Below are 9,901 nucleotides of genomic sequence, written 5' to 3'. Positions count from 1 at the left end.
GAAGAACATGAAAGTGGAACTAGCTTCGCAATTTTATACCACTCTTACTGTATGTGTACGGATGATCAATGTAATAAATGTACGAGTTCCTGATGACCTAACTTCCAAAGGAGTAAACAAGTTGAAAAGATATAGGGAAATGTAGTGGAATTGAGAAGCACTTTTTTTCTTTCTGTAGAATAGCTAGATACACCTAGACACACCTAGCTTCTTAAATAATTAAGAAGTTTATTTCTCAGGAAAAAAGAATAACTCTAGAGCCAGACTAGGCTATGTGGGGTTGGAGCTTTCTACTTTCTTCACAAAGGTACATACCAACATAAGAGACAGAATTTCAACCAAAAACATATACGTACTAGGTATAAAAATTTGCTACACAGGTACCGAAATTTTACATGAATTTCATAAAGGCACGATGTTCCAAAACCGGTCCGGAGAAATTATTTCAGTCGTATCGCACAGAGGCGACGACAGACGTGCCAAATGTTTGTACAAGAGATCAGAACTGCATGCATGCACATTGACTCTTGCACGGATTTGACTATAGTCTATGAACAGATAGATGGTAGACACCAGGCGAAGATTGTTGCGATGTGAATATAATGGTCCTGTTTTGTTTCCGCTTATTTGGAGCTCGCTTTTCTGAGAAGTAAGATTTTTTAATAAGCTAGCTATATGGAGAATCAGCTATCTACATAAGCTAGCTGTTTGACAATTCTGATTATTTGAATCTATTCTTTGAATTTGAAGAATCAGCTATCTAGATAAGCTAGCTGTTTGACAATCCTGATTATTTGTATCTATTCTTTGGGTTGAGTGGTAAATGCCTCTAAGACTGATGATGTCTTATTTTCTTACTAAATACGAGCAGAACTTAATATTTTTTTATGTTTGTTTTATATATCTTGACTACATAATTATATTACAATAATATTAAGTACATTTTAAGGTTACAAATATACCAGATAAGCGGGCTCGGGAGCGCGTGTGAAAAAATCGGCCTTCGTATTGTTTTGAGGATTCTCAGTTAATCAGCTTCCCAAATAATTGAAAAATAATTTGGCGCGTTTGGATGGGATTTTAGCTTATTTCCATTGATAAGCGGCTTAATTATAATCCTATCCAAACCCAACCATATGCGCGCATGCCTAACGCTAGCTTTTTATCGCTTCCCCACTGGAAATGTACGGCCACCCCCATGACTTTGGCATAAGAAACATAAGGTAGCATGCAACCAAGTATCAAAAAAAGAAAAAGTAGCATGCAACCTAACCGATAGGGCGATCAAGGTCACATTGTATACACACATGAACCGTACTTGCGCCTCTGTGGCTGCCAGCTGCAGAGACCTGCAGTGCTGCACACCGTGTTGACCACACGTACACAAGCATGTCGATCCGCCGTTGGCGATCGAGAGAAACTAAGCTTTGATGTGCATCCACTAGCGAGCTACTGGGTTGGGTGTGCCAAAGCTTGATCGAGAGAAAAAATTGTAAACGGCAGCCCTATGTGGGAAGCTCCTAGATTATATAATCTAGTTTACAATTGTGGGATTATACAATCTAGCTTTCAATCTGAAATAAGCATCTCCTCCATGACTTATAGGATTATCATAATATAGAACAAGGATTACATAATCTAGATTATAATCTAAGATGTTTGTTGGTCATTGAGGATTATTTAAGCTAGATTATATAATTTATAGGTAAACAAATAGGGCTTTAGAATCATTGCTAACTTTTTTCCTGTTGCCTGTTGTAAAAGGAGATGGAATCTTGCCGGCCGTTTGTTGAAAATTACGGCGTTGCCAGGTGTGATTGGTGGCAGTTAGAGGTGAGAGGAATGGTCTTTTAATTTAGATATTGCTTGGACTCAGTGTGGATTTAGATTAAATTTTAGATATTAGTTGGGTTTGCTTCATCCCTTTAATCTGAATATTATGAGAGTTTACATTGGATTACACACGGATATTAGCATACATACATGCATATAATGTTCCATCAAGATGACTAATTTAAAATTATTAATGTGCATGGTCCCAATAACTTCTATAAAAATTCTGATAGACTCATGCAACCGATCAAGTTCTGTCCATTTAACAAAATAAACTTATGTTATAGATGTTAGTATAATTTTTATAAAGTTGGTCGAGATTAGAGAAGTTTAATTTCGATTAAAACTAAAATGACCTACATTTTACATTTTGTAATAGAGGGAGCACCATCAAACCATAACTTATTGTTAGGAGCACAAAAAGAGGAGTAAAGAGCTGCATTAGCCCTAGGCCGCTCGGAAAGGAAGCGCATCTTCACTTCCTCAATTGTCCTTTTTTCCAAAAGGACAGCAAAAACCTCTTTGCTGCAAGCTTTATTAGAAGAAGAAAAATAAAAACAAGTAGCAGCCTAGTTTTTTTGAGTGGAAACCGTACCAAAAACCATACAACTAGGGGGAGTAACACACTTTCCCCGCGACCTCGGAACAATGACCGAACAAGTAAACACTCCACATCACTATCGCTCACAAACTGTCACAACTTGGTCTTACATGAGTCAACTATTTAGCAACTCGAAAAAGGAAAAGAAAAGGCTCACTCCACGGTTTTAGAGCACTATTATTATGATTTTAATTTGCACTGTACTGGACCTAACTTAGATCCTGTTTGGCAGAGTTTCCACGATAGCTTCTAGACTGAATTTAGAAGAAACTCTGCCAAATAGTTTTTTTAAGAGAAGTGATTCTATATGCTGATTCCGTAGAGTGATTCTCTGATATTAACTAAGGAACTAAGAGTGAGAAAAGGTAGTTTTTTCTTGTTCATTTCTTATAGTGGAACTATTTTTTATAAAATTAATCTTAAAGAATTATTTTGCAGCTAGTGAATCGCTTCAGCTTCCATGTAGAATTGGAATCAGATGGAGCTCTGCCAATGCAAGCTGGCTCTTAGCGAGTAAGATGGCGTTACACCTTGTAGGACACGTTGCACGTGCGTGGCTAGAGAGAGACTCGAGACTCTAATAATCAACACTTGACATGCATTCCGCGACCGAAACGGTATGATTGACGCGGTCCTTTTCCCAAAAGCCTAGCTAGGCTGCTCGCGGCGCAGATAATACTCAAGATAGCATGCCTTTCCGAATCCTCTGGCTACGAAGCTGCTACATGTCGCTCGTTTGGTGCCTGCCCGTGTGTGTTGTGCACCTATACGTGTACCGAACTACTAGTAGTCCTATATTCTATATCTTATAAGAGCGATCGGTCGAGGTGATGATGACCGTCTACTCGACTCTGGTTCGTTCTCGAATGTTCGCTCGTCGTGCTCCACATGCTGCCTTAGCTTTTTGATCGGTATAAAAAAGTGACGACGTCGAAGGTGTGTCGGAGACCAGTGCTGTGCCGGTCGGCTCGCTCCTCGTCCGACGGCCGGCAGGCAGCCAGGCCGGACAGTTTCTGTGTGTGTCTACGTGCTCCACTTTGGCCTGGTGCGCGCGGTGCTTGCCGCCGCGATGCGAAGCAGCCGGAACCATGTTCTCTCCGGTCGCATCAGTACTGATATGATAGTGGTGCATGCATGTACATGCAGCTAGCGCAGAGGTCAAAATGCTGCATGCCTGCATGGGTTTTCGCCTTTTTCGATGATGTGAAGTGAAGCTAAGTGCGATCGCGTCCATCGACCGTACATCTGGCCGTGGGGTTTTGACCGCGGTGGCCGGCGCGGCCGGTGTAGTAGTCCTACTCCCAGTACGCCTACCACCATTGCTGGGAAGGGGACTGCCATGCTGCTAGGTACTAGCTAGCTAGCTAGCCGTACTTTCAACGGCCGGCCGCCGCAGCGCGCCGCCGGGAAATAAAGGAGGGTCGGTGTGTACGCCTGCGTCGTCACATCGATCGGTGTACATGCACGCAAAAATGCGTACTCTAGAAGCTCGGAGGTGTCCAGCTGACGTAATCGATCGGACTAAGACGATGGTTAAGCTTCTGGTCACTATGCTTATATATTTTTATCTATTTTTAAAATAATATTTCCATCTTAATTTTTAGTTTGGTCCAACTTCCATCATCGGCATGTTAGGTTTGGTCCACCCCGTACGTGGTTGGATCAACCCTCCGTCCACGATCCAATCACGTAGATCTTTATAAATTAACGTATAAATAACTATATATATCATATACTTATATACTTTTTATCTAGCAACAGACGAGGATATTTGTCTAGTATTAAAGAAACACCGTAAGACATTCCCTTCCACAAATATATATACCGAAACAAAAATTGCTCAAAGTTACTCTTGAAGACCGTGTCGAGGTCTGAGATGTTAATAAGTTATTTGTGTCTAGAGAATTTTTTTTTGCAAAATATGTAGTTTCTCACATAAACTACTCTTCACTGTTGGACTTGTGAGGCTGGGGAATTCTGGAAGAGAGAACATACAGTGATGTCCGAAAAACAAACGTACAGCGCGCACCGGGGAAAATTGGCGATCACGCTAACGAAACAATTTGGAACCAAAGGATTGAAGGTCCGGTGGGTTTTGCTGGGCTGTAGCGGGCTGGATCGAATTCGAACTGTGAGAATGTGACCTTTGATATTAGGAGGCCCAGGCCCAACCTAGCAGGCATAGTTTTATGGAATATCTTTCAATTAAATAAGGTCAATGTACAAGTCTATCACACAGCTGGAGTAGCTCAGTTGGTTAGAGCGTGTGGCTGTTAACCACAAGGTCGAAGGTTCAAGCCCTTCCTCTAGCGAAATTTTTTCTATTTTCATAAGTTTTCAACATTCGAACGGAATTCATCTCAATTTACAGAGAAAGCTAACCATGTCACACAATATTTTCGCAAACGAGATCGTCTCCCTTGATCCCAATCTCAAATCCAAACCAAACGTTGTACGAATTCGGCTCAAGGTCAAACTAAGTCCAACCGACCAACCGTTCAAACTTACAGAGAACACGGGAGAACACTCCATATGCCCACAAAATATTTTCTCAAACGAAATCATCTCCTCTTATCCCAATCCTATCCAAACGCGCTCCCTGCACCCGACACCTGATAATCTGACATCTCTATTCTCCGCACCCTGATTGATACATACACATACACCAGTGAAAACCATTCCATAATCCATTTACATGAATTGCATCGCGTTGCTGTCGTGCGCCATGATTTTTCCCCCCCAACAGATCAAGACCATGCAATTCCCGCACAAAAATCGGGAACAAGTAAAGCATCACTCCAACCATCTTTCTTGTATGCTATGCACACGCGAACTTTTAACTAAGTACAGGAGCTTGATCACTCTCATCACTCGCGAGCGAGCGAGCTCGATCACGAGATGGAGTGGCGGCGGCGGCGCTGGAAGAGCACCTTGGCGTCGGCGGTGGCCTTGGCGCCAAGCTGCTGCAGGCCGGGCTCGGCGGCCGGGCGCATCCGGAAGAGCGCGTTGAGCCTGCTGAGGCTGCGCGCGAAGCCCCGGAGCAGGCGGTTGGCGGGGCCGACGCGCACCAGCTCCCGCTTCATGCTCACGTGGTCCTTCTCCAGGTCAGTCAGCCGCATCCGCATGCGCGCCACCTCCAGCTTCAGCTCCCGGTTCTCGCGTCGGACCGACGCGTAGTTGTCCCGCGGCGACATGGCGCCGCTGCCCACCGCCCGCTGCCGGCCGCCCGCATGCCGCCCGCCGCTGCCGGACCGCATGTTCACGCTGCCCTGCGCCGACGCCGCCGCCGCCGCCGAGCACCCGAAGAAGAGCGCCGCGTCGTGCCCGCCCATGCTGCCGCTGCCGGCCTGGATCGCGCTCCGCAGCCGGAGCTGCTCGAAGTAGAGCACCTGCACCGCCATCTGCACCGGCAGCCGCTCGTTCTGCGCCGCGTGGCTGCACGCGTCCGGCGTCAGACGCTGGCAGTCGATCGCCTTGCACAGGCGGTAACGCTCCGCCTCCTTGATGTTCGGGTGCACCTGCACTCAGCTCGGCAGCCATGGCGCGCGCGTTAAATCGAAGCTACCTCGCTAGCGAGGGAAAGGAGGATTTGATTGAATCGGTGTCCTTGCCTTGAGGAAGATGTCGACGGCGCGGTAGAGGCCGTCGGTGACGAGGCGGGCGTGGTCGGGGAGCAGCTCGGCGAGGGAGATGAACTTGGACGGGAGGATGTTGGAGTCGAGCGCCACCTCCGCGAGGTAGCTGTCCAGCAGCTTGGCGGCCTTCACCAGGAGGCTCTGCTTCGGGGACCGCGGGCTGTCGTAGTCGAACCCGCCGTCCTCCTCGTTGTCGTCGTCGAGGTTGAGGAACACCGAGAAGATCCGCGCCACCACATCCGTGTCGTACAGCCCGTGCTGCTGCCCGGCAGCCGTGCCCGCTCCCGCGCCCGCGCCGGCGGCGATGAGTATGTCCTCCAGGATGGCCTGGTCCAGTTGCATGCCGATCCGCTTCTCGAGGTCGGCCCTGCAGATGCTGGACGCGGACACCGCCATCGCCGTCTTGAGGAGCCCCGAGAGGAAGGCCATCGGCACGGGGCTCTTCTTCGACTGCGCCGGGAGCAGGCTCACGATGGTCTCGACGACGGCGCGCTGCTTCTTGATGGCGTCGGCGTCCGCGCCGCCGCCGCATTTGGCGGCGCCGTGCACGTCCCTTGCCATGAGCCCGTGCAGCGAGTTCTGCGCGTAGTTGATGAGGATCCGCGTCATCGTCTCCTGCTTGAGCCCCTTGGCCTTCACGGCGGAGAGCAGCCGCTGGAAGAAGTCGAGCCCGAGGCCGGCCACCGACTTCCCCCACCAGTCGCCCGGCGAGTCGAGCTCGACGAACGCCGCGGGCGGCTTGAGCTGCGCGCACTGGTCCAGCTTGGACAGGCCCGAGGTGAGCTGCTCCTTGCACACGTTGTTGGCGATGGCGGCGATGAGGCGCGCGACGAGGTTGACGTCCTCGGAGGCCGGGAGCAGCGCCTCGCAGCTGCGGAGCACCGCGACGGAGCTGGCGATGCTGGGGAGCACGGCGTCGCGGAGGAAGGCCTCGGCGCGGAGCTCGAGGTTCTTGTCGGAGAAGTCCTCGGTCATCTGCAGGTAGTGCGCGGCGCAGCGGAGCATGGCGACGTTGGCGACCGAGACGTCGACGTGGACGCCGTAGCAGAACTTGGCGGCGAGCTCGAACGCCGGCGCGCCACCGGGCGTGCCGTGCAGGCTTAGCCGCGCCAGCTTGGCGTCCTTGGCCTCCGCCACGAGCCGCCGGATCTTGCCGCTCCGGGAGACCAGCGGGAACTGCGCGAACAGCTATGCCGCCGGCGTTAGCACATCGCTTATCATCTGCTGCCCCCGCGAATCAAATTTTCCTGGTACGGAGCTCTCACCTTGTGGAGAGCGAAGCTGGACGTGCCGACCTCGACGGTGAGGTCGCTGGAGACGTCGGTCGGAGGCCTGCAAGTGCAAGATCGAAGAAGGGCTCACGCATCAGGCTCAAACTAAAGCTGCTCCCCACAGTCAACCCAGCACAATTTAGATTGTTATGCAACAATGTTGCTCTGCTCATACTGGCCATGGATCATGGATGAAATGTTCAGAGAGTTCAGTTGACAACAGCTTGGATTACGGGATCCGAGGAGGAGCAGAATGAGTTACCACTCATTGGCGTGGCGGCTGATGAGGCTCGGCCGGAACGTCCTCTTCCCGGAGATGCTCTGCTTCAGCTCTGTCACCGTCGCCACGCCCATCTCTCTTCCTCTCTCTCTCTCTCTCCTCTCTCTCTCTCTCTCTCTAATGAAGTAAGCAAGTACTGCAAAGGGATGCACGCCTAAATATGTTTACGTGGGCGTCAGGACAGTGGACAGTGCAGCGAGCGCTTTTCAAGACAGTGGCGAGTGTGTGGTGTGGGAGTGCGTGCAGAAAGCTTGAGGTGAATGAAATCCGATGCCCATGGCCATGGGCAGTTCAAAAGCTTCCTGCTAGCAAAAACAAACTACGGCTAGCCATGGCACATCGGGGATGGAGGTCTGATGATGACGGTGCGGACTGCAAAGTCATTTCGACAGGGATGAGCCATGAGTTACACTGTTATTAGGAAATGTGAAAGAGGGGGACAGTGAGCATCATGTAGGCTTTTGCCCCCCTTGAGATGTTATCATGCTTATGGGCTTTTACATTCTCCTAACGGCCGCTTTCTTATGATGCTGGGGCGAGCTGCCGCGAGAAAATTGGGGGAGATGTAATCATGTGGTTCGTGGCAATGTGTTTGGGATGAGATTGTTGGAAACATGCACTAATTAAGGTGGTACTGTCGGAGAATATCGATGAATACACCAATTATTCATGAGATTATGCGCAAGTAGAGTTCAACTTAGAAGAATTCTTCGGTGTGAGTGGTAGCACGATCTCCTTTACGACATGATAATGAGTGTTGGAGATGGCTATATTGTTGGTGGTTGGCGAGGTTAGGGTTTAGGGGGGCGAGGGGATGGGATGTGGTGGAGGTTAGTGGTGGCATAACACAACAAGAGTTCACTATTTAGCCATGTCGGCACTAGTGTGTGTAAGGGTGGCATATTTAGCCATGTCGGCACCAGTGTGTGTAAGGGTGGCTGAGGTGAGTTGGAGAAGTGCTTGTGAATAAGAGAAGATGTGGTGTATGGAGCTCTATTGCATTACCAGTTGCACAATAGTTGTCTAAAAGGTTAAATATATTGTATCATTTTAAGTTCTCAAAATCCCTAAAAAAACCTACTATACTTTTACATGGTAAGCACACATAAATGAACGGCAATGCGTGGCATTGTGTTGGTTTCATCTATTGATCAATTAGAAAGGGCAAAATCTTAATATAAATCACTACAAAATTTAGCTACATCATGTCTGCCACATCAAGTGTTTAGGGTTTATTTGTAATGTAGTTTTTTTTTAAAAATAAATATTTGAATCCTCGAGATTTTAGAGAATTGCTGTGTGCCAAACAGGTCAGTTTTTTATTCATCGGTTGGTAAAAGGAGATAGGGCTATGCCTGCCAGAATGTCTATGAAGGTCTGACAATGACAATTTTTTGCTATGCTTATGAACACTCATATGGCCTACAAATTCGTAGTGCTGCTGCTAGGACCATATCCTTGTGAATTGTGATGAGCCTATGATGCACATGCCGGCCCTGGTCTTGATATGGCTAAATCCTACTAGTATATTGATCCGCGTGCTGTATGCTATCAGATCACTGCTATCTGTATTACCTTCCAATTTTAAACCTTTGTGGGGATCCCTATGCAAATTATCGATCGCCTTTTGGATATAATATTGCCGAGTTGTGCGTTCTGCCATTGTTTTCGTCTAAAAGCTTTTGTCTGGCTGAATGGGTGCCTTGTGAGGTGCATATCATTTATTTATGGGTGCCTTGTTACAAATTCATATTTTTCTCACGTTTGGGCCTGAAATTCATATTTTTCTCACATTTGGGCCTGTGTGGCACGCGTCAAAGGTTTATAAACTAACCTTGTGGTAGGTTGGGTAAAAATGTTGACATGGAGAATTGATTACCACTTGAGATGAAAAGATTTGTGAAGGTCCTCATTGATGATATATCCTTTTTTGTTACTTGAGTTATATTATAGACATTGTATACGATTCATTCTGCATTACCAGATAATAGGGCAAATCTCCGAGTGTAAATCTATTTCATTGTGGAAAGAACTATTTATTTACTTGATGAATATTTAGTCTAGTTAGTGTAAAAAAGTTATGCAACTAGATTATTCAGATTTTGAAATGCTCTCATCTAATATTGCTTTTGAAGTTGCAATGTTTTATGAGAAAAAAATATGCCTCGGCTTGTAATGGAAACAATTCAACTTCAATGAGCAAAGAAAAATTGTATGGTCCGAACGGGTCATTTTTCATGTACATCATAATGTGCTAGAGTGTCCTAAAATGTATATATCA

The 9,901-nt window shown here is 47.4% G+C and overlaps 1 protein-coding gene and 1 non-coding gene across 4 annotated transcripts; one reads left to right on the top strand and one right to left on the bottom strand.

The window, feature by feature from the left end:
* The first annotated feature begins 4,672 nt into the window (after positions 1-4,672).
* Positions 4,673-4,746, top strand: TRNAN-GUU. Its single transcript has one exon. It is a non-coding gene; the product is annotated as a tRNA-Asn (tRNA).
* An 84-nt stretch (positions 4,747-4,830) lies between these two features.
* On the bottom strand, positions 4,831-8,400 carry LOC112876344 (BTB/POZ domain-containing protein At1g03010-like). Of its 3 annotated transcripts, XM_025940432.1 has the most exons (5): positions 7,603-8,400; positions 7,335-7,401; positions 6,046-7,257; positions 5,674-5,952; positions 4,831-5,643 (listed from the first exon to the last, which is right to left on the bottom strand). In XM_025940432.1, exons 1-5 carry the CDS (start codon positions 7,692-7,694, stop codon positions 5,326-5,328), a joined length of 1,968 nt encoding a protein of 655 aa, XP_025796217.1. In that variant the 5' UTR covers positions 7,695-8,400; the 3' UTR covers positions 4,831-5,325. The 3 variants fall into 3 exon arrangements, with proteins under 3 accessions (XP_025796217.1, XP_025796215.1, XP_025796216.1); XM_025940430.1 differs by having other exon boundaries at positions 4,831-5,952; XM_025940431.1 differs by having other exon boundaries at positions 4,831-5,952; positions 6,046-7,245.
* Positions 8,401-9,901: the final 1,501 nt, after the last annotated feature.

Source organism: Panicum hallii, chromosome 9 (genome assembly GCF_002211085.1).
Source record: "Panicum hallii strain FIL2 chromosome 9, PHallii_v3.1, whole genome shotgun sequence".
In the NCBI taxonomy this organism is placed as follows: Eukaryota; Viridiplantae; Streptophyta; class Magnoliopsida; order Poales; family Poaceae; genus Panicum; species Panicum hallii.
This window is presented reverse-complemented; position numbering and strand designations above follow the sequence as displayed.